General features: G+C 41.3%; 1 protein-coding gene across 1 annotated transcript in view; it reads left to right on the forward strand.

Moving 5' to 3' along the window:
• LOC117772727 (calsyntenin-2-like) overlaps window positions 1-24,973 on the forward strand; it is a 257,015-nt gene that overhangs the window by 188,257 nt on the left and 43,785 nt on the right. The window contains exons 6-8 of the mRNA XM_034604094.1: window positions 4,083-4,268; window positions 6,067-6,324; window positions 7,892-8,013. Coding sequence (XP_034459985.1) covers window positions 4,083-4,268; window positions 6,067-6,324; window positions 7,892-8,013 — 566 coding nt within the window. The remainder of the gene's footprint in view (window positions 1-4,082; window positions 4,269-6,066; window positions 6,325-7,891; window positions 8,014-24,973) is intronic.

Genomic DNA, 24,973 nt, shown 5'->3' on the forward strand with positions numbered 1-24,973 from the left:
GAAAAATGTATCGTTCGTGGAACCAACAGCTACAAATTTGCCTAAGTAGACTGTAGGCTACAGCTAATGTTAACTTACTGTAACAGTCTTGGTATTTGGCATATTAAAGTGGGATGTGTCACAAGTCAAACTTATAATAAAAACATATAAATGTGACTTTTGGACAGTTGCTAATGGAATAAGATTATTTGTATGTAGTAAATAAAAATTAAAATATACCCCTACAAATCAAATTCACAATTTACCAAACAAGAATCCAGGTCTGCATTCAAAATGCTAGGTAGTACTTAAAGTGTCAAAAATGATGCATCTCTATGCAGAAAAGATGCATTAATGTATTGTTTTCATGTTGTAGCTGGAGGAGGTGAAGCTAGACTGTGAACTACTTTATGCTGCTGGCTACACTAGTTTAACAGTAAAAGATTTTTGTCTTCTGAAATGTTGTGTAAATTGGCTTGAAATCAAAATGCCCAACTTAATTACAAATTGTAATTGTAATAGTACAGACCTTGAGCACATCATGTCCATTCTTCCCCTGCAATAGTCAATCTGGCACTGTCTGTATTCTCTGCATTATGAAAGTCATTTCATTTCTGAATGAGAGTCTATAAAGGCACAGTCTGTTTAACACACACAGAGCAAGATGAATATTCTGTCATTATGCAGTCATAAACAGGTAAAAGGCTGAACTGCCAAAAGACCTCCACAATTCATTATACATGTCTGTGTGACAGAAATAAAATACTTGTGCCTCAGCGACATAACAAAAAATGGTCACAACACAGGTGGCAGAGAATCAATACGGTACAGCTACAGATTGTGTTATTTAATGCGAGTGCATCAAGGCTTAAAAACTATGGCAGGAAGAAGGACGGTTATAGAGGTGTGGAATAGTTTCTTTTGTCTTACAGGAATGCAATCATCGATAAAAGAAGCCATTCAAAAAATTTGGCTCCGATTCAAGGCATAAATGTGTGTATTAGTTTTCTCCATGAAATCACTTCAGTCGGCTACAGTCCAGTGGGTTTTTGGCAAAGGACCTTTTCTCCATTTCATCGCTGTTTCCCATTATTAAAGATAAATGCCACTACTTAATATTTGTTAATGGAGTGAAACTATTTACATGGGCCGTATCTAAGCCTGAGCTGTAGAATGAAAAGCTGCTCCAGCCTAGTGGTGATTGCATCTCTTTTCATTTTATTTTCTTTTCCATCTCATATTTGTAGTTACTTCATTGTTTTACTTTATGTGCTACAAAATGTGGCACTAACTACACTGGGCATTGAGAGTCAACTGAACCAGTAACAGATATCTAAGCAATGAACTCACTGTGAGCTCCATTCATTTGAGGGGAGCTGCAGATTCAGGTGAAAAGTCTCGCTATGAGTGAACCCCTCTCACATTGTCACATTATGTTTTGCATTCATATGACAGTGTATCCACTCTAAGTTCACACAAAAGGCATATCCCAGTCTGGAGCTCATAAAAATAGAATGCACCCACAGCTAACATTGTAGGGGTTAGAACTGGCTTGGGTTAAATAACGTCAATGCCAGTCAATTTTACAGGTTCTGGCGTAAAGATATAGAAAAGTAAGTATTCCCTACGACACTTAGAAACCAGCTGGAAATAAACAGTGTCAAGCTTCAGTAAATGATTTGACGGGCATACTGGCAACATCAAAAGAAACAGCTGCCCAGCTGGGGCATGAATATGTAAATGTAATGCCCTGCAGTCGGACAAGAGGCGGCCTGACTCTATGTATCCGTATGTCTGGAAAAAAACGCATTAGTGAGTGGATGCTGGTTACTGCCCCCTCCAGAAAAATAAACTACAGGCATTCACTCCATGAGATAAAAATCTATTAAGAGGTGATGAGAGCACAAGTGTCTTAATCTCTCCTCAGAGCCCACATAATTTACCATTCCTGTTTGCCCAATACTCTCTTACTCATAAACCTTAATCACCCACTTCCACACTCAACCCAAGCCGTCCTCCACATCTATATGCAAACTGTGTCCTCAACCCATTACCCCTAATTTATCCCTCCACTTTCCCACAGCTCCTTCCCAAGCATCCTTATTTAGGGTTTGCCCCATATACACGCCTTCCTCTCTGGAAATGGAGCCAGCGTAAAAGCGCTAAAGCCAAGCCCTGAACAGGTCATTTGACTCACCAGTTGTCCGTGGAGTATGTTATTACCAGTGCACCTGCCACGCCCCCTCTGCACACCTACATCTGAGGGTTGCACATCAATCTGGGTGTCCAATACTAAGCTGGAACCAGGACATGGTTTGCTAGCGTAGAATAAAGGGGGTGGAAAGGTAACATCTCCATACCAGCAGCTCTACAGCTCACTGGTTTATATGTAATCTACACAAACTATAACAATTTACATGGTGTTATGTGACCATCTATTTGCTGGGAGCTCTGACTTCCCAGAGCACTGTAATTGTCCGAGTCAGGCAACCTCAATTCCCCCATTTCTATTAAGCTAACTGTCACTCCAACTTCATATTGAATAGTCAGAGTCACACTTTTCTCATCTAACTCTAGACAAGAGGTCAAATCTGAGTATTTCTTAAAATGACAAATTATTCCATGAATGGCACAAAAACAAAATTCATCATGCAAGCAATGGCTAAAGGAGAGACAATTCAGTGAAGGAATAATTAAAATATGTAAATGTAACCAGGAATCTTAAAAAACTATATCTTTATATCACCATGGTTGAGCTAGCTGCTTTGCCATCATACTAAGTTCAATGCTGCTCATGCAGTCATTGCTGATGCAAGGTGTTTACACGATAAGGTTGATGTATAAAGGAGCCGTCACCAGATGGGGGGAAAGAGCTCTGCGTACATACAGTGCACACTGTAACTGTGAGCAAAGGACAAATGTGTGAAGGCTGAAGAAATGTATAAATCAGCAGAGCCCTTTGTTCTGGTGTCTTTTTTTCGCACTCATGAATGTGGTTTTGTTCTTGTTTATCGTGCGCAGTTGTCCGTGGCTATTCTCATCACAGTCACCAACAATCCCATAGTAACAGTGCTGCAGCAGCCCACAGTAATCGCAGTCTGGAGGAGGTAAATCAACTACAAAACAGATGCGGTGTGTGTATGTGTTTGGTCACAAGGTGGTGAGTGTGTGAGGAAGCGGACATGGCAGATTTAACAGGCTGGTGAGCAACAAAGGCCTGTTCCTCTTTTTCTGCTCCAGTCAGCTCGGCTTCATGCTTATGCCTCCAGCTACTAGCCAGCAATGCTCCATATCTAGATGGACAGATAGAAGCAGAGATGGATAGGAAGCAGACTGTGTGCACTAGCGACATTGATAAGATAGGAAGGGGGCACCCAGTTGATTTTGAGGTGCTACAGTTTGAATTTAAAGAGTTAGTTCCATGCAGCTTTGAAGCAACAACACTTTCAAGAGATGGTAACTGTACTGGCAGGCTTCTGAACGATCAAATGTTAGAAATATATGTTGACGGCCTTTACAGCAATACCAATTCCTTTTTTCCCTGAGATAATGAGTGAGATCGGCTCTATGTAAACAATACCCAACACAGGCACGGGAATGTTGCAGTTCATTCTCGTTATCTCCGTCAGAGACTCTGATGCCAAACACAAATTCACACCTCAGAGGCTGGGGGAAAAAAGGAAGGAAAAAGCGAAAACATCCCAGACACACAAAATAATAGCCTGCCCACACAAAAAAACACAATTTCCAGCTGACAGGACAGACAGTGACAGCCTAATGACTACTGCCACTAATGCAAGTACTGCACTCTAACAACAATGCAGCAATTTCATTAGCTGGGAACATTCTGCCAGAAGGACATTGAGTTATGATGCCCAAAATATTAGTGACAGTGAAAATTGGAAATGGAGTCGTTTTTTTGGTGGTAGTCTAAATTGACAAAATTAGGTAAAAATGCGCAGCAACAAAAGCAAACAAGTAGATTTATGATTTCATATCGCTGAAGATAGTTGGTGTTTAGAAGCAGGGAGAACAGACTCTGCAGTTGAACCCATCTTCTCTGCCATCCTTAACAATGTGACTCCATCTCCCTCTATTCTCAGGTTGGAATAAACGAGTGGACTATGAGCCCGGAACAGGCAGTAAGCAGCTGTTTCCTAAGATGCACCTGGAGACCTGTGGTGAGCCGCTGTCGTCGGTGAGGACCACGGTGGAGCTGCAGACCAGTCACATCGGGAAGGGCTGCGACCGGGAAACCTACTCTGAGAAATCTCTACAGAAGCTCTGTGGTTGGTTTTACAAGCAAACATGAAAAAAACACATAATAATTCTGTATTTTGAAAGCCATAGCTGTTTTTTGTGTGAACGTCAAGAGACATCAAGAGAGCTGGCGTGTGGCAGTGAATCAATTGAGAGCTGGACTTATGGCTGTTTGGACAGTGGTGGATAAGTAGAATAAACAGCAGATGGGGGATCAAAGGTGACCTCTGACTGAGACGGCAAACTTTAAGTTAGTGTATTGAATTAGAATTAAGCTGTAGCTAAAAGCATTAGTTGAATTCATGGTCTGAGTACCAGGGTCAGATAGGGCCTGAGGCGCCTCTCTCTGCCTTTTTTAAACTGACATCTGAAAGCTCCCAGTCCGCGTTGCTTTCTCATCTCCGCTTGTGTCCCTGGTAAACCCCTGCGCAAAATGAAGGCACCAGAATGGCAACTTAAAGCTGTGTCACTAATGATGTGACAGAGCGAGGGCATTACCCTCCCCAGATGCAGCCGCGCTTTCTCCTTGGTGACTGATGAGCAGCCGAGGTGCCGTGTCGGTGCCCAGAGCACCAACAAAGCAGCCGAGCCTACCCGCTCCCCACTCCCCGCCCACGCCGCACCGCCAGCAGGGGGGCTGGAGTCATCATCTTTGACTAACGGCCTTCACAAGCCCCATTCCAACTCATCTGAATGCATAACATCCCCTCCCTGTCTCCCCTGGCTCCCAGTCCATGCATGGTTTACCACTAAAGAGTCCTTTTCAGGTACCTCATAATCATTATCTGATAGCGAATAGAATAAATTGTAATTGCTTTTTGAAAGCACAATCAATTTGAGATAATGTACAAAGACATCGGGCAAAAGAAAAGGCTGCAGATGCTTCTCGGAGAAGTCGATGCGTATTTATTTACTGAGGGAATATAATTACTGGAGTCACAGTGGCATGAGTAAGAGGTAGAGAAAAAGAGCTTTAAGGATGAAGAAAAACATTAACTAATGTGCTAATGTTGTGTTATTAGCAGAAATGGACAGATTTTGTTTTGCAGTTGTTTTGAGCAATGGAGACATGGTGCATACAGACATTTGTTCTCGGAACAGCATGTTTAGTGAATTGTTCTGATTTATCACCCCCCCATAAGCCATTATAAATGATTTATAAATGTGGTTTAAACACGCGAAATGCATTTTTCACTGTCTCAGAGGGGCAAAGATAGATTGGTAAGGGCACGTCAGATATATTGAGGAGCAAGGTGAGAAACGTGGCAAAAATATTGTTTGTCAAGGTGACAGCTTGAAAGCAGAGATTGTTCGGGACACAACATGTTAAGGTTATTGTGTCAAAGGAATGATGGAGTTGCTTTTTATAAGGAGGAAGAGGAAGGGGATAGGATGAGTTGGTGCAACGTGGTAATGATCAGTGCGTTTTGTCAGGACATACCGGAATCTCGTAACAAAAGTGTCGGCCGTTAAGAATTTATTCAATTGGTGGATTCACACCACACACTTGCTGTGTCTTTTATTTTTGTTTTACCATCATGCTCAGTCACTATGTCCTCGCTGCTGCCGTAGAGGCATGTGTACGTGCTACAGTTTGTTTGGAATTTGTGAACGATGACTCATCTCTTTCCTTTTGAAAGTCAGTTTCATTTGCCATGAATCAATACCCACATCCTCTATCCATCTCGGCCCATTGATTACATATTAAGCCCCGCCATCTGCCTTACTCATAAGTAATCATAGCCAAGGTTAGGCCAATATACACTGCCTATCTGCGCTGATTGTTATTGACACTGCTCCTGTCGAACCTTGTGTTTGTGACCTCAGGGGCCTCCTCGGGCAGCACTGACCTTCTCCCTGCCCCGAGTGCTGCCACCAACTGGACGGCGTCCCTGGTGACTGACAGTGGGAGGGACAGCGACTTGATCTTCAGATTTGATGGTCGTCAAGCAGCAAATATCCCAGACTGGGTGGTACCTCAGAATCTGACTGACCAGTTCACCGTAGCGACGTGGATGAAGCACGGGCCCAGTCCTGGACTCAGAGCTGAGAAGGAGACACTACTCTGTAACTCGGACAAGACTGGTGAGTGTGAGCCTGACAAGAATTGACACGCACATTGACTTTCCTCTCAACAAATCCCAAGACTACATCCAACAATGAATTGATCCCAGCTCTGTGTAGCCATCGTCTGTTGACGCCTTTACTTGTGTTCTATGGATGCCGTGTACACAGTAGTAAGATACACTTTTACACTGGCTGATGTGTTTCTTCATTAGGACTAAGATGGCCACTGTGGCTAATAGTCAGTGGATCCCTGCTAGAGAATAAATAGCTAACTAAATTCAAATATTAATTCGAAAATGGGGGAAAATATAATATTTGAACTGAAGGACCTGTTAGAATTCAAAATATACAGTCCAGAAGTGCATCATACTGTCAGAAGTAGTTCATCTCATGATCAAGCAGAGGATGCTCACTTTTGGCTTGACCTACTGGATGTTCTCTTGACCTATCATTAAGAAAGCCAGAAATACTAAGTTGTTTTGCCATGAAAATGGAGGTCACTAGAAAGCAAAACCATCCTGAGAGGTTAAATCATGACACTGAAGCATCTGAGAAGTTGGCATGTGGACGTATTTTGGCTTCTACACCAAAGAATGGGGTAGTATAGTCATAAGGTCTATGCAAATACATTTGAACAAATTGCATATCATGTCAACTTGATTTTTGAAAAAAGTGACAGCCTTACTGGAGTTCCAAATATGTATTAATGCACAGCAGAGAATAGTCCGGAACAAATGTCCCTTTTTCTGATGTTTGAGTTACATTTACTAAAAACTATAACTATAACTAAATAGCATTTTTTCTTTTTTAAACCAACTATATATTATGTTACATTTTATGCATTTTTAAAGATAAAGCTGAAGGCAAAGAGAAGGGACGTAAAGTATTGAGAAATGCACCTTTACACTTTTGGTTTGGGGCTTTTCAATGACACATGAACACGAGTCCATCCAGAGTTTGCTTCTGATTTGATGTGTTTCTGATTTGCATGTGATTCAATCAGATTGATTAACAACAAAACACAAATCAATTGAGTGGAGTAATTGATTCCATTCAAACCTCTCATTCTTGTACACGCTATCAGAACAGTTAATTGACAAGTGATGTAAGCAACAGGTTATTGCAGTTATTTTATTGTTTCACTGTAATGTCTTTTTCTATTCGCCCTGTGTTTTGTCATGCAAAACGCTATTTTGTTTTATTTACTTTACTACATAAAAATGACCATTAAAAGAATCTAATCTTATTTCATGTTAAGGCCTATTGTTAACATGATACATAGAGTAGATAAAGTCTAGGGCTCGTTAATGTTCCAGTAAAACAAAGTCAGTAACATCCCAGGAGGCTTACCCAAAGCAATGACTTTGTTTTTAAAATGGTGGGAAACAACTGTCTGAAAGTTGACCCCCTTGGAAATAATCCTGCTGCCCCACTTTTCTACATGTTTCACAAAGCCAGATGTCAGCCTGGCTTTACCTGACAGTGCGTAGGTGTGGTGATTTGGTCCCTGATGTCTCTCTCTCTCTCGCTCTCTCTCTCTCTCTCTCTCTCTCTCTCTCTCTCTCTCTCTCTCTGCCTCCCACAGAGATGAACCGACATCACTACTCGCTGTACGTCCACAACTGCCGCCTGGTGTTTCTGCTGAGGAGAGACTTCACTCAGGTGGACACGTTCAGACCGGCTGAGTTCCACTGGAAGCTGGAGCAGGTAGGCTGACGGTGTCAGGAAACAGGCAAAGAGGAAAACTGACAAGTGACCTCAGTTTATACTGTACGTCAGTTCACCTTTGTGGGTTTTATAAGAAGTTTATAAGCCAATCTCAGGATTAAACCTGTATTAAATATCCACTGGGAGGTTTTTTTCTCGGCTTAATCTGTTAGTCTGTGTCTTGCACTTATACTAAAAGACTCCTGGTTAGACATTGGTTCATTTAAAGTTTTATCAAGGTTTTTCAGGAAGTGAGAACAGTTTGCTAACTGGTTGTATATCAGACTTATCAAAAGATTTGCACACACCTATGGTTTTGTCTGTTTGTGTGTGCACACACTAATGTGTATACGCTTCTATTTAGCGATTGGTTGCATTAAAAACCCTCCTTCAATCCAAAAAGACTTAACCTTTAATTAACCCCAATTAATTTGGAGAACCCTCCAACTAGTCTACTTAATTACCATGAAGTTTTTAATGACTTCTCAATAAATACTGACCATGGGTGTGAAGACGTTCCAGTTAGGATTTTGTTACAGCCGGTGTTGTTTTATTCTCTCTCTTCTCCAGTATTTCACTGCCTGACACATCAAGATTTCACTGAGGAATCAAATCTATCCAGAGATAAAAACACTGTCACATCCAAGATGATCGCAGCCATGATGAAGCATTTTTGGTGTTGAAATCTTGTTTTAAGTAGAGCAAGACTGGAAATGTAAAAAAAAAAAACACCCAAAACTGGATCATCACTTAAAATATGCCATTTTGCCATCAGTTTGGACGATTCTGATTTCATCTTTAATTAACTGATTTTCATACAGATCTGCAAAACACAGTCTGTCCTCATTGTATCGTCATATCTTTGGAGGAAATGCAATTTTTAACAAACAGACATAGCAGATACAAAAATGTGCTTGCTCAAGCTCCACGAACGTCTGTGTGTGTGTGTACTATCTTTTGCTACTTCTTTCCCATCATCAACACTGACCTTGTCAGCACCAGTAGACCTCATGAAGGCCAAAGCTCGGCCCTAATGAGGCAAACAGTAACTTCTAATGCTATTTTGTGGACATTTTCACCGTTATTTTGGTGATAGGACAGTGGACAGGAATGGGGAGAGGTAGCATAATGGTTAAGGTTAGGTTAATGCAAAGTCCTCATAAGGATAGCTGCACAACCGTGTGGATGAGTGTGTATGAGTGTGTGTGTAAGTGTAAGTGTAAGGCAGCAGCTGTCTGTTGATCAAGGATCCTGTCTTAAAGTCAGACAGGTCATCTTGACTCACAGGACCTCTCACTCAGCAATGACATTTGATTTGGGGGAGAGACACACAGCTGAGCCTGGACATCCAGATACAGCACCCAGGGCTGATATGATCAGACGGATCACTGCTCTGTGTGTGTGTGTGTGTGTGTGTGTGTGTGTGTGTGTGTGTGTGTGTGTGTGTGTGTGTGTGTGTGCATTGTCGTTATTTTCAACAAAAGAAAAGATTGACCACTGGTTAGATTTTACACGTATGATTTTTTCGTATATCTATAGGAAATGTAGCACAAAAATACTTAAACTAAAAACATTCACAGAGAGCTATTTACAAATCATTCAGGAAGCATACTTCTTCTTTTAACTGCAGCTAACGGTTGCTATCTTTATTAAAATCAAAATTAAACTCGGTTCAATGTGCTCCCTGCTACAGATTGAAAGTGGTGAAGGTGCTTTTCTAGTTTTAACAACTCAAGCGCAGTGATACATCTTCTCCCTGGCTGATAGCATCACATCATTTTCAGGAGTTGCAATTCAATTTCCCAGTTCATCTCTCGTTCATTTCAGATTCATAAAGATCATAAAGATAATATTTTTTCGTCTTGTCCATTCAGTATTTTGATCTTTTAGCTTTTAAAGTATCAGATTCAAAATTGATGTTTTTCTTTAGGTTCAAGGTTGTTGTTTTTCAAAGTACACTCAGACAAAGTGAAACAAATATCCTTACTACTCAAAATAATACCTGAAAACAAGGCACAAAGTGAGTGGACACTGACCATCTGAGAGTGTTTGGCTGCTAACCAATCATTTATTTTTAACTGGACATCAGCAGATGTCTACATACAGATGTAGCTCCATTTACTTACTTTACATCAGTCTGTATTGTAAACATGCATTAGCGGGCAAGTGAAGAGACAGATAGTGCTGGTAAAAGCTTTATGGATTTTTTGATGGTCCACTGACCTACTGATTGTTCACAATTGGACCAGAGCCAGTTATAACCTCCCTGGTGCCCTAAACAAAATCCGACTGTGGGGGTCCTCCTTCCGGACCTTTGAGCCATGTAAACCACTTGCCCCAAAGTCACACCTGACACCACAGAGCACCAACTAAAACCCTTTTTTCCTTTTGCTCTACATGTCAATCGCAGAAAACCCAGACCTGCACAACAGAATTGCATTGAAACTATATTTAATAACACTGTGCTGTAGCTCTGCCCCCTGGTAATCATTACTGGCTGATGATCCAGTATCTGACACATTACCTGTAAATTATAAACAACAATACTGATGGTTATCACTTGCTTAAGAATTCAAACTGGCTCCCCTACTTTTCCTTTTCTACACTTTCAAATATCAAATACTAATTTGTGCCATGCCTTGGCTGGTTCCTGATTGTTATTATATGTAGGTTGTTATTGTTAATAGCTGAATACCTGATAGTTATTATTTACTGGGAGATGGACATTAACGTTCCCCAGTATGCCCAGCTAATCAACATTTTAAATCTGTATTAAAAGTTGGAGGGTAGAGGGCAAAAATGGTGGATAGCAGGACAGGATGATGGCAGAGGAGCAGGCAAGCAAAGCAGGGGCTTGATGGGAGTTGGAGGCTGGTGAGGAGCAGGTTTTTTGAAGTGGTGGGTTGAGCAGTGAGAGAGGCAGGCAGAGAGTGGGGCGGGGATGCAGGGGATGATCCTGAGGCACAAGGTTTACTATGCTAGGTGGCCAAGAGCACTTAACTGGCAGAAGCAACAATCTGGTGAAGAGGGGGTGAAGAAGCAGGGTTTGAGTGCTGCTGGGCTGATGAGCTGATGGATGGCAGGTGTACAGGCTATCGGGCAGCTGGGGAGAGTGAGGAGCGGCTCGCCTACAGCGCGGACTCACACACACACACTCACACATGCACGTCACTCTATAGTTGTGAGGACAGTCATTGACATAATGCATTCCCTAGCCCCCCATTCTAACGTTAACCATCACAACTAAACGCCTAACCTAAACCTAATTATAACCCTAATCCTAAAACCCTCAAACAGCACATTGAATTTGTGAGGACCAGCCAAAATGTCCTCACAAAGTCAAAATGTCCTCACAAAAACTACAACACAGATTTCCACAAAACTCGGTGGAACGATGAGACTTAAACTGATTTGCGTTGATTTGGACATATGGGCCGATCCAGCAGTGTTTTATCACTTCATTGTGAGATTTTTCTGAGATTTTCACTGATTTCTCACAAAAGTATTAAAGGGCCCATATTGTGTAAAATAAATTTTCTGGGCTTTTACTATCCGTAATGACTTGAAGGGGGTCAGTAGGGACCCTCAATGTATGAAAACAGTCACTCCGCAGACTTTTTCACTCAGTCCATTCTCAGAAATATGTTATTGAAACGTCTCGTTTCGTACTTCCTCCCCCGTATGAGTCATATGGGTTCGCACTCGTCTCTCAGCCCCTTCCAGTCGGTACCAGTCCAGCCTCTGAACCCACCACCCCCACACCCTGTCAACTCCACCACCACCCCTCCACACCGAACGTGACACCAAGCAGACAAGTTGCTGAGCTAGCAGCTTGTTAGCTACCACAGGCTAACCACAACAAACAACACTGAAGAAACACTGCACCGTGGAGGGATCCATGGAAGAGAATGTGTCCGTGCACATTCCTCCTAAGAACTTTACTGTTCAAGACCAGCGGTTACGCTTTATTTCTTCTGACGTGCCCTGTCGCTGTGCTCAGTATGGAGTAATGCAGACGTTACTCCGTATTGAAACTCCGTTGTGAAACTCCGTTGTGAAACTCCGTACTGTAACTCGGGACGTTACTCCTACATTGGCCGACTGTCCTGCTAAAACTTGAACAAACATGAGGACGGTGTAACTTACCATTCAGAAACATCCTGTTGTAACCGACTGTAAATATGTGGCTGTTCTTCTACAGCTGCAAACATAACAACGGGACTTTCAGCTGTGTTTACCAAAGATAGTCAATGCGCCAGAATGAGACCGCTGATAGGCCTGGTCGTGTGTCACTCAAAGTGCAGTCAGCCAATCAGAGGAGGGGCTCAAGAGGCAGGCGAAAAGCGCCTGTTCTGTCTGCAGCTCCAGAGAGAGGCAGAAGAGAGGACATGGAAATACACATTGCAGCAGTTTTTTCGACTTTAAACCACTGATATATCATCTTAGGGGTACCAATACCTCAAATTATATCCCAGAAAGGTGTAAAATATGGGCCCTTTAATTCATGGATCTTGATGAAAAATATCTATCTATGGGATATCTACCTATGGGATTCTGCAATTTGGTGTGACTGGATTCAATTTAAGGGGACTGTTGGCGTAGGTTTGCATTTTGGTTTAGGCACTGCACAAATCTGCTTAGGCACAGCGTTAATTTGTAGAGAAAACCCTGCTTATTAAAGGAGTTGGATAGAGATCAGAGACTAAAAACTTGATTAAGAGATCCCTTGTTAATTGAAAGATTTAATTAATGTGCAAATTAGAAAAAGTTTAGAGAGCTTGTTTTTTAGGTTAGGCTGAGAAATGGCTTTGGGGAACTTGAGAAAGTAGAATTTAACATTAATGTTTAAATATATTATAAAATCCACCAAATACAAAATGCATAAGCCATAACACATTTCAATCCAGTTTAACGGCCAAGCAGAGGAGATTTGTTTCCTTCTTTGTGAGCGTGTTTGTTTGCGATTATTTCAATTTGTCATAAAATGGATTTAGGCTTTAATGAAAACATTACACATTTAAGTTGGTTTCCTGCTTTACCACATTGAGCACATTGGATGTTTGACGACTCTTGGTGGTTAATGAACAGACACAGGTGATAAGGTAATCCGTATCCTTGTCTAAATTGATTTCGACTTGCTGATTTTTTTTTTCTTCAATTAACTTTGGGTGATAAACATGTATAAAGACGAATGCAGTGTGTGCTGCTTGCACATACATCTTTGGGACGGGCTGCACAACGCTTCCTTCCTGAGCACTGTTTGAATCTCCTTCTCTTTTTTTAAACCCTCTTTCTCATCTTCCTGCCTCTCGTTGATAATTGTCTGAGAAACCCTGGGGCATGAAAGGAAACTTTCATTAAGTCGCTATCTTCCCTCGCCTTGTCACCACTTCCTACTCATCTGCTACTTTTAAACAAAATTAACTTCTGACTATCTCCAACCAAGAAAACTCATCCACAGAACAATCTCCTCTTCTCCCTACATCGTTTTATCACAGAAGTGATAATTAATTCCTCATATATTTAATCAGCCTTTACAAGCCGCTGTATAATGACTGGAACAAGGACAAAGATGCCTGCAGTTACTACTTTTACCTGCTGAAAGAAAACATGTGTACTAGCTATCTGTTAATAACAGACCCAGTAGTTTGAGGCAGCTTAGCTTTTTGTGTGAAGGCCTATTGTGTTCAGTGTGATTCAGTATTTGTAAGCTTTACTATCTGCACTGTGTCCATTGTCGAGAGAAATGGCCCGATGCTTTTATTGAGTTTGTATCAAACATGGTTTCATATTCTTTAAACGCAGACTTCAAGCATCTCAAAGAATTGGACTGCCAATCTTGAATATGCTTTTGCTGGAGCCAGTATTGAATGAATGAGCCCCTTCGTGTTCAGGGAACTATGTAGAAAATTGGATCAGGTGGGAGCAGTGTGAAAAATAACCTCTGGCACATGCAGGTGTCCAGGAAACGTCAGCAGCTGAGAGAATGACACACATGCTACAGGAAACCAGACATTTGACTTCAGAAGGTTCCTAAGTAAAGAATTAAGTGGCAACCAAGACAAGAGGTGGTAGAATTCACATTTCATTAAGTTCAATTACCTTCTTTAGAATTGCACACACTGGACCATCCTTTTTACAGAACAGAGAACAGTAGCAACATTTTGAGTGACACCCTATGGTAGTTGCACCATACACTGTATGTAAAGATGGACACATCTCCGCTTCCTCCCACTATCCAGACATTAAGCCAAGATATCCCTGATACAAACGCTGCCATCTACTGCATTCGAATGGAGCCACAGTACCAAGGTTCTGCTGATACACAAGCTCAACCAATCGTCACCTCGTTTTTATATGATCAAATAACCAATTAAAACCAAACCTACCTGAAGATCAGCACTTGAACAAACATCAGTGTGATAAGAACTACCGAAAATCACAGAAACCATTTACATTTATTTGACATTGACTTTGATTTTTTTAGTGTAGTCCATGTCCCATCCACTAACATGGAGGAGGCGGGGCTAATGACCTATAATGCAGCCAGACACCAGGTCGAGACATTTTGGTTTCACTTTTGGGTACTAGTCATGTCGTCCATATATTCAGTGGATTTTCTTAAATAGCATCATGATCACAATAGACATCCAAATATCATCTCATTAAATCTCATTTTTTTACTTTTCAATTGCAGCTGCAGAATCAGACTTTAGTTCTCTGACAGTGCATCAACAGTCAGTAGGACTTAATTATTCCATTGACCCAGAGAAGTTATACTGAATTAAATAGTTTTAGTTTTTTTTATATTTTACTTTTTTAAGGGTGGCAAATAATCGTCTTTGTGTCACGTTTTAGTTGAAGAACGCACATCAGACTGCTCTTGGAAATTTATTTAAATATCTCATAGATGTGTATGTGAGTGTAAATGGTTGTTTGTATGTCAAGTCTATGATGGACCTACCTATTGCCCAGGGTCAGCTCCAGCCTCCAGCTCCATTTTCCTAAACCAGAGCATAGTGATGAGAGAGTAAAGGCAGAAATGAGAATAAGCAAAGGAACGTTTTACTGTCCAGAAGTTTTGATAGTGTCCATGGAATAGAGCATTAGGGTGTCATGTTTCCATCACTGCTAAGGGGAGCTGGAGTCTGGAGTACTGCAGCAACATTTGACCTGGGAAGACAAAAAGCAAACATACATTCCCCAACTCAGAGGGTTGCTTAACCACTTCTCAAGAAACATGCAAAATTCTACAGTGATAAATTAAATTATTGTTATATTTTTCTTCAGGTTGTCCCTCTAAGCTTAGGTTTTAGCACATGTATAGTAAAAATAGCACCATGGTTGACATATCATAAAAAGTTACCTTTATTTTTAAATGAAGTAATTATAGGAAGTATATAGTATTAGCCCTTTGCCCTTGCAACACTCAGATGACGTCTAATCTACATTATTAAGTTGACCTTTACAATATGTTGTGACCCAAACGCTGCCCTTAAACAATTATTTACATTGATTAATCATTTGATTGTCAAGTTGCAGATATAAAGCCACTGTTAAATGGTTCATGAAATGCTGGTCAATTTGCAAGGATTATAAAAAGATATGATATTATTATGAGGCTGGCAAATATTATATGCCAGTGGTGTTTCATTGCCTCAGTGCTTACATTGCTTTCATAAAGTGTCTCACACAGAGAGATAAATGAAAATGTTTGGTGTACAGTTAGAACAAAGTCTGCTTTGTGTCCTCATCTGAGAGGGCGCCGGCACATTGGCAAGAGGAGAAAATCAATGAGAAAGTCACCTCAAGCCTTTCAGCTGTGAAAAGAATGAGAAAAAACGACTAGGATAATTGAGATCTAAATGATGTTTCCACCAGGAGTCTAAATTGAATGTGGAAGTGACATCATTACCTTCGGGTATACCCCATAGAAAACACTTCACTTCAGAGAAGCAATCAAGCAAACACTTGGGGGGGTCTTTTCTGATTTCACAGTGGACAGCAGTGGGAAATAGGAAATTTAATCAGTGACTCTCCATGTAGCGTGATACATATGACAGGTTTGGCCTGTTTGCTCTAAATGGAGTATAGCCAGCTACAGTATACCTGAATGTTTTCATAGACTGGTCTGTACTAATATTGCATGTTTATCAATGTCAGTTAGAAAAAACCTTAGTGACATCATGGGCACAGTTTGTGTTCTGGGTAATTCTGCCATTATCCGTCTATGGATAATAGTACGGCGTGGCTTGGGGATGGAGACGTCAGTATCCATTTTGGTTTTGACAAACCCAATCTTACGAAGTAACTGTGATACCAGTGCATGTATACATCTTATTCTGGTTTCTGACCACTGCCGATTACCTGCCCCGACATAGCTTCAGCTGTTCACAGCTGGTAAAAGGATGCCCTACTCATACAGAAATTTTCTCTCCATCCTCATCATGACGACCCCATCCCACCAGTCACGGCTGCATATCTTCATCCACAGCACCCTGGTACTGGCCAAAGTAGAGGACTTTTAATGTTGTGTTTAGTATTTGATGTTGCTCTAATCTCCTATTTCTGAAAATAAGGTGGATAAACCAAATCCACAACACAATGTTGGCATTTAATAGAGATAAGCCTTCTATAAGCTGGCCTTATTTTCAATAACCATCATACAGAAATCAAGATTGTGTTGATGTAACCATGGTAACGTTTAAGACAAACAGCGCACAGTTATGAGTAGCCATGATTATTGTTTTTATCATGTATACAAGGATATTAATAACCTCAATGTTCCACATCATATCCTGAGTATGATCGAAACCAGGTAAAGCCTCATAACCGGGATACAAGTGGTAACAGGGATACTGAGATAGGAAACTGTATATTCTCCAACAGACTTTGCACTTTCAAAGCAACAATAAAAATGCATTGCGAACCAAAGCTGGATTAATAATTGAAAAAGTGGCCAAATTCCCTCTTAACATAGGGGCCCAAAAGGGGGGGCCACAAAGTGACTTGTAGTTTGTGCATTTGAGGTGATGTAATTGATCACAACTGATACACCACCATTGTAAACACAAAAAGGTAACACCTGCATTATTAACTAAATAACAATTGGTCATGAATTTCATAATAACCTTCTTTTTCTCCATACTGTAAAATGAATTGTGACTATAATTAAATGTAAGTAAATCAAACTCTGTAATATAAATTATAAAATTATATAATGTAATAGTTCTATAACATATACTGTACATTTTACATGTTGATGAGATTTTTGATAAGGGGCTGCTAAAAATCAAGCTAAAAAAATAAAATCTAACAAAGATAGCCTGAAGTCCAAATAGTCCCAGTACGTTTTCATCTTTTCTCGTCAAACAACTGCATGAGTTGAAATGTGAATGATGTTGATCATGGACCTCAGCACTGTCCTGTCAAAGTACCTTTCAAAAGGGGTTTGTATGCTCCCTCTCCCATTTTCATGTGTGGGTGTAAAAGCTAACAGAGAGAGTGCACTCACATCCATTGTACACATTGACAATGGCAGAACGTACTCTCAGCTATGACAATGGAGATGGATCGATGGAGGTACGTGTTGGCTGTTTTTGCCAGCCTCTTTGAATTATCTCCTCCCACAGTCGCCTTCGAACTGGTCCAGGCATACTTTCAAACAAAATATCTCCTGAGCACACTCCGAACGCTGAGCATCTGGCAGGTTCAAATTGCTTGTGTGCTGCAGCAGTCTGCTGTCATCAGAAAGTCCTTGTTAGTAAACTATGGGATGTTTAGGGACCGCTCTACCTGACGAGCTTATGAAATTATGCTGCAAAAAGAAAAAGTGTTGTTTGCAAGAATCAGCGAAACATCTGTCTAAGAGTGGAAGGAGATAATGGTAGTGAAATGGGGAAGGCTTGTGGCATTCCCTCACACACACACACACACACACACACACACACACACACACACACACACACACACACACACACACACACATTCATTGGCCTCCTCTCAGGGCCAGACCTGCTATTACGAGCTCAGATAATAGCACATGCAGCTGTCTCTCATTTTGCTCTAAATGAATGTGCAAATGAGGGAGGTGCAATTTTTTTGTTCCATACACAAAGTATCACGCAGATGAGTGAAATAAACAGCATGATATTAGACATTTTTTGATCTCAACCATTTATCTGAGCAATTCGCCACAAGTCCACACTGCGTAATCTGTTTTGTCTCCATCCTCTTAGCCCTCAAACATTAAATAACAGTAGTTTCCTAGTTAATAAAGAACAGAGAGAGTTTTTTTTCATCCTTTCCTCCTGTTAAATATATTTCATATTTCCATATTTTCCACAAATCCCGTAAGTTGTGTCCAGCAGGGTAAGGTTTAGTATTAGTTAGTAATATTTAGCAGGTCTCTGTTTCTTACCTTATCTGAGTATATACTTTGACATTCTCTCTGTAACACACACACACACACACACACACACACACACACACACACACACACACACACACACACACATACTCTCTCTCTCCTCATGGGAGGGTTTCTGTTGAATGATAGATGACTCTCACTAAAGAGCTCGCTAAATTTAGAGCTCTGCTGCACCGACGAGCTCCAAAGAACTGGATGACCACATACACACACAGATGGACGTTATTTGATTCAACATGCTTGTTTTTGAGGTGTGTCCATTGCTGTGTCTCAATTTAGCGGCTGTATTCTGTGGAGGACCCGGTCTATGCAGCCAACATCGGCTGTATCCTTCAACGGCGAACATCGTGTCAGCCAAACCGAAATGACACGGCCTGGTCTACCTAATGCGTCACCAGCTTGTTCAGCCATTACAACCGTCACTTAGCAACAAAGCTACAGAAGAAAATGTTCTTCTGAGGGTTGAAAAATGTTGAACATGTTCTTTTTAACATGTGCACCTTTACCTGTTCGGTGCTATCATTTAAAAATTTAATTATCCTGACGTTTTCGCCTCACTTTTTGCTGCCATTACTTCTTTGAAAACACGGTTTGTAAATGAAGCGCAATGAATCATGGGATATGTTGGGCCATGAAGGATCCATCCGGTGGAGCCTTCGTTTTCAAACATTTGTCGGCCGCATTTGGAGGAGCCTTCAAATTGGGACAGTCTAGTCACGCCGCTGTGACGCAAACGGTCTCCAAATGCAGCCGCCGAAGGATGCGGCCCCGGATTTGGGGCACAGCTCATGTGTGTGTCCTCTGAATTATAATCTCAGGACTAAGCTCTGTCTGTTTACTCAGCTCAGGGCGAGGATCTCACAGCTTCACCCACAAGTACTGTGACCACTGTCCAGCTGCTCCTCGGATGCTGGGGGCAAGCTTATATTGGCCTTCATACATGATCGCCCATGCCAACCTCTACCTGTAGAATTGCACCAAGTGGAGCGTGCAGTTCTTCTGTTGTCATCAGGGAGTCCGTCCTTTCTCTGCTGCTCACACCACAAACACTCACAACACTGGATTTGTTGTGAAAAGCGGAGAAGCCATCCCTAGATTTTTTATATTGATTGGCAGTCATGCAAATAGCCTTTTTTGTATTCAGGTGGAAGGAGTTTATTGACAACAGGGATCAATAACTGTGAAGAACAAAGGATAGAGAAAGAGGACAGAGGAAGGAAGAGAATGGAAAAAAGGGACAGGAAAGATAAGTGAGAGGAAGAAACACTCCAGGGGACAGATATCGAAAGAGAAAAATAGGTGAGGAAAGAAAAGATGGACGTGAAGGAAACAAAGGGATAGCTCTCAGAGATGGCTTCCGACGAGACCGACACATGCCAGAATATAACAGATTGAGGAGGAACGGCTGAAAGAAACAGAAATAGACAATAAACAATCACTCTGATATCACTCAAAAACAATCTGTGCTATATTTGAATAATAATGAAATGATAATTTAATAAGCTTGACTCTAGCAGGCAGGTTTTGCCGTTGCAGTCATTTCAGAATATCACTCATTCATCACTGACATTATTTTATATTCTGTCAAAACGTCTCTCACCCTCTGCCTCTCGATTGAAATCAGCCTTTATTACAACTAGATTTTTGAAAAGCACATTGCATGCAGTTTTCCATCATTTTTATTTCCTCCACACCCCACCCTTCCTTGACAACATTACTTCCACTTTATGAGAGTGGGAAATGCTATAGATCTTAGATAGGTGGAAATCATGCTGGAGAGGCCACTAAATAACAGGGTGGAGGACCAATGGCTTTTATTACCTCGCCTGACTGTGAATGTCTCCCCCTCAGTGTGTGTGTGTGTGTGTGTGTGTCACATAGACTGTATATAAAGGTGAAAGACTTGACAGCTCCCAAAAGTGAAGCATAATCATCTGGATCACCCTCTAGTGGCTGGATTCTGTATAAGTCATAAACCCTGCCTTCTCCATGTTGGTGGATGGGACATAAAAAGCCAAACACACGTCAAATATTTTTTTTTCTCAAAGATGGTTCCTGTCATTTTAGGTAGTTGTTAATCACACTGGTGTTTGCTCAAGTGTTAATTTTCCGAGTAAGTTTTTAATTTAATTCAAATTTATTACAAAACAGGGTGAAATGTCCTGATTGACAGCTGAGACTCAGTCATGATGGGTTGTCCACTCCACAATCACTACTGCACAGTCTCCAAATGACAATATAAAGCAAGATAGCTGTACCTGTAACTATTTATATTTTAGCTTCATTTTTGGACAACAGGAAAAAGTGAAGACATGTCGTCTGTCTTTAATACACAATCTATCGTGTATCGGTGGTGTACAGATAGATATATGTGTGTGTAATTGTGCACAGTGGTATTTATTATCCATTTGTGTGAGTGATTGTGAATCTTAATGTGTGTAACACATTAAGATCAAAGTCAAGTCTAGTAAGTTTTAAGTTATTTCTGTCTTAATTTTCCAAGATCATTGTGACAATTTTACATCTCTCGTGATTTGAGAAAAGCTAAAATCAAGTTTTAAGTTCTTTGAGGTTAAATTCAAGTGGTGATAAGTCAAAAGATAAATTCATGAGATCTATAGGATTTTGAGCCTCGAATAATTTGTCGCTCTGATTCTTTGTGGTTGAAGTCAGGCCTCAAGTCTTTCATGTCAGATCACATCTCAAGCCATTTGTGACGAGACAATTTAACTCTGACCTCATCAGTGACAAATTTGAGTCTGAAGTCATTTGTAACAGGTTTAAGTCTGACTCCTTTATGACAAGTTCAAGTAAAGTCTCAATCTACCAAAGGTAAATCCAAGCTACGTAATTATCAGTGACAGGGTCATGTCAAGTCTTAAAGGGATAGTTCACCCACTCACTCATTATCTATTCACCACTATGCCGATGGAGGGGTGGGTGAAGTGCTTTAGTCCACAATACACTGTTGGAGTTTCAGGCATAAACAGCCAAAACCAAATCAATTGAAGTAAATGGGACCCCTTCTTCAGACGTAGTAAAACAACAGAAAAAAAAACTAAAATGCCTCTATACTGCTCCTGTGGTGTCATCCAATTGTCTGCTGATGTATTTGTTTCTTGGTTGGTTTGTATGTTCATCCCTTTTTTCGAGCAAGATAACGCAAAAACCACTAATGCACATCTACAAAAAGGATGTGTGGAAGGATGCGTTGATAGATCCCATCCCATTTTGGCGTGGATTTCTTTTTATCTCTTTCTTCAACGTTGCAGGATAGGGAGTTTTATGACATTGTTACTGATTTCCCAGGGAATAATTTATGGATCTTGATGAGAAAAAAAACTGGCACATGTAGTGGGCTGATATATGAGTGTGAAATCTGGTGCAGTTTGAATGAATTTAAGGGAACCACTGGGCCTTGGCGGAGCACCATTCTAGTTTGTGTTTGTAGTCTGACTCAAGTCCAAGTCTCACATGTAGTAATTTTGGATGGGGAAATGGTCTGCTGGTTGGACAGCATTCAGGTGTGTGTGTGTGTGTGTGTGTGTGTGTGTGTGTGTGTGTGTGTGTGTGTGTGTGTGTGTGTGTGTGTGTGTGTGTGTGTGTGTGTGTGTGTGTGTGTGTGTGTGTCTGTCTGCAGTGCATATATAGTTCAATAGATATGTGTGAAAAATTAGAATTGTAAACATCCAGTGAGTCATGGTACCAGTGTAGGTCTTTGTGTGTACTGTTGTGCACTTGATCGCACATTGTGGTGCCCTCGGTGTGTATGTAGCTTATTGTGTTTGGGTATCTGAGAAAAACTGATCACTTTGTGGTAAAGGCAAAAGGTTAAAGCAGCTGCTCTGTGCCGTTCATCATATTCATCTGGAGAAAATGGCTTTGCTGAATCCCCTCTTCTTCCCGCAAATCTCTCCATTTACCTTTTGCCCTTTTCACCCTCTTACCTCCTTTGTGTTTTCTCCACTGATTTGTCTTGCTTTCCAGCCAAGTGGTATTCTCCGAACCCTACTCCCAAGACTTTCTGCCTACACAAAAGTTTTTAAGAGTGAAAATTTATTTGCAGCGCAGCACTTGCCTCGGACAGTCTAAAGCACTTCCTGGATTGAGTGTGGCTGTCAGAATGCGCGCTGAAGATTTATTGTGCACATCCCACCCTGACCTTAAGTGTGGTCAGAGAAAAGGACAAGAAAGCGAGAAGTGAAGTAGAGATAGAGATGGAATGGCGGAGGAACAAGGGAGCCTGGTGGAGGGCTGGTAAATATGGTGTAGGAGTATCAGCAGTGCACATGTCAGGGTTTAGGTAATCAAGAGGAGGCGTGTGATGGAGTGTGGCAGTAGGCGAGATGGCACGATATTTCCCCCCAGTCTGTCTCCTCTCAACACTCTGCTAAAGGTCTGTGGCAACCTTTCGCACTGCTTGGTTTGTACTGACAGTTTAAACCTGTGGGACCATGTTTTACTTTTCTTTCTCTTGCTCTCTCTCTGTTACAGACATCAGCAGCACCTCGATGCCACAGTCTTCTGCTCCATTGTGATATCTACTGCTGTATTCAAAGTAGCATTAGGCATATATATACCGTAGCCCAGGAGACAGAAACTCAGTGTGTCTGCCAGACTGATGCAGCAAACAAATCCAGCATCATGCATGCATTAATGAGGACTTCAGGCCCAACAAGGAAGACTTCTACCTTATATACTATGATTCCTGCACTTGTTACTGCCTTCAGCCAGTGTTCAGCATCGAACTCACAACACAACACAAACTTTCCTTTGGAACTTATCAAGGTTGTTCAATCAATCTCAGCTCATCAGTCAAAGATTAGACTTTTATTTTTTAACAGTGCACATTTCCATCTGACATGGTTCTGAAATGATCCACATGGAAGTGTTGGCAAATCTTTAATTACATTTCAATCAGGAGATCCTTTTTTTGTAAACGCAGAATGAAATTAAATTTGTTGTGGACCAAGAAATGGACTTTGGTGCTTTAATCCCAGCAGGAAGTAGAACATCATGGAAGCAGTCCATGAGTTAGGTGTTTTGCAGGACACTTCTCCTAAGAGCCTGGACATTGGTGGTGGTGATGATTAATGGAGCAAGAAATTGGGACGTCTCATGAAGGGCTTCTGATTGGATGTTTGAAGGCAGATGACTGGGTACCCAGAGATGAGGTGGGGCAGGGGTTGAGGTGTGTCACTCACTAACCTCTGTCCTAAACTGACAGCTGAATGAGACAGAGAAGCGAGAGAAAACTTTAAACTTTAAAAGCTTACAGGTGATTGGCTCAATGTGAGTGTGTCACGCTGGGATTGGATTAAAAGAGAGAAGGAGCTGGTGGAGCCAAGAGAAAGTGGGAACTGTGCATGTGCCTGATGCCCGGGCTGCACTGGATGTGTGACTGGCTGTTTGTGTGCGTTGCAGAACATTTTGCTGCTTTTCTAGAGCACAGGGGCATCGCCTATTTTCTTCTGTGCGCGGTTCACAGCAAGATGGTGAAAATGATCTTTCACCACCGTATAAATGTCTATAACTACTGAATATGTCAGAAACGGAACTGTACCTGTTTTAAAGTAAAAGCACTGGATATGCACAAGAAGACAGTCAATACTTGAGGCTACTCAAGTGGAGACTACTCCACTGTACTAATACAGGTTATAGGTATAGGTCGTTCTTTGTCTTTAAAAACAGACTCAATTCTTTGTTGTATTGACTCCACAAGTTGTTGTGGAACGTTCCTTTGAGTTTCTGCTCAATGTCGACATGATTTTATTGAATAATTTATTCACATTTGTCAGCTGCACATTGCTGCATGTGCAGACCTCCTGTTTTACTGCATCATAAAGTTCTATTGCTGCGGAGGCCTGAATTTGACTGAACTCATTGTCATGTTCATTAAACTAGTCATGTCACTTTTGCTTTGTGACGTTTTGCATTATAATGCTGGATGTTACAGAAGAGTGCAAATTGTGTCCATATATGGATACACATGGGCAGCAACAATACTCGGGCTGTGGCATTCAAATCATAACTGGTGGGAATTAATGGGCTCAAATTGTGCCAAGTTAATATTCCCCACCAACACCATTACACCACCAGTAGCAGCAGCAGCAGCCTGGATTATTGACACAAGTCGGGTTGGAAACGTCCTCTGCCATCTGCAGCCTCTTCAGACCAGACTTCAACTGTCCAGTTTCAGTCTGTGCCCAAGGCAGCTCAGATTTATGTTCTTGGTTGACAGTGGACGTGGTCCTCTGCTGCTTTGTACTCACTTGTTGCGCACGTCACTTTTGTAAAGATAGCTGATAGTCAAGATGTTTACCTAAACGACCGTCTTTCTGTCAACGCCAGCTAATCTCCCCATTCTCCTCTGACCGCTCTAATCCACAAATCTAATTTTATTCGTATAGGCCATTTTCACAAAGCACAGTTTACCTCATTGGGCTTAACAATCTGTACAAGGTGCAACATCCTCTGTTCTTAAGGAGAAACTGAAAAAGAAAAATCTTAACAGGGGGAAAAGGAGAGTCA

The sequence above is a fragment of the Hippoglossus hippoglossus genome, chromosome 13 (assembly GCF_009819705.1).
Source record: "Hippoglossus hippoglossus isolate fHipHip1 chromosome 13, fHipHip1.pri, whole genome shotgun sequence".
NCBI lineage: Eukaryota > Metazoa > Chordata > Actinopteri > Pleuronectiformes > Pleuronectidae > Hippoglossus > Hippoglossus hippoglossus.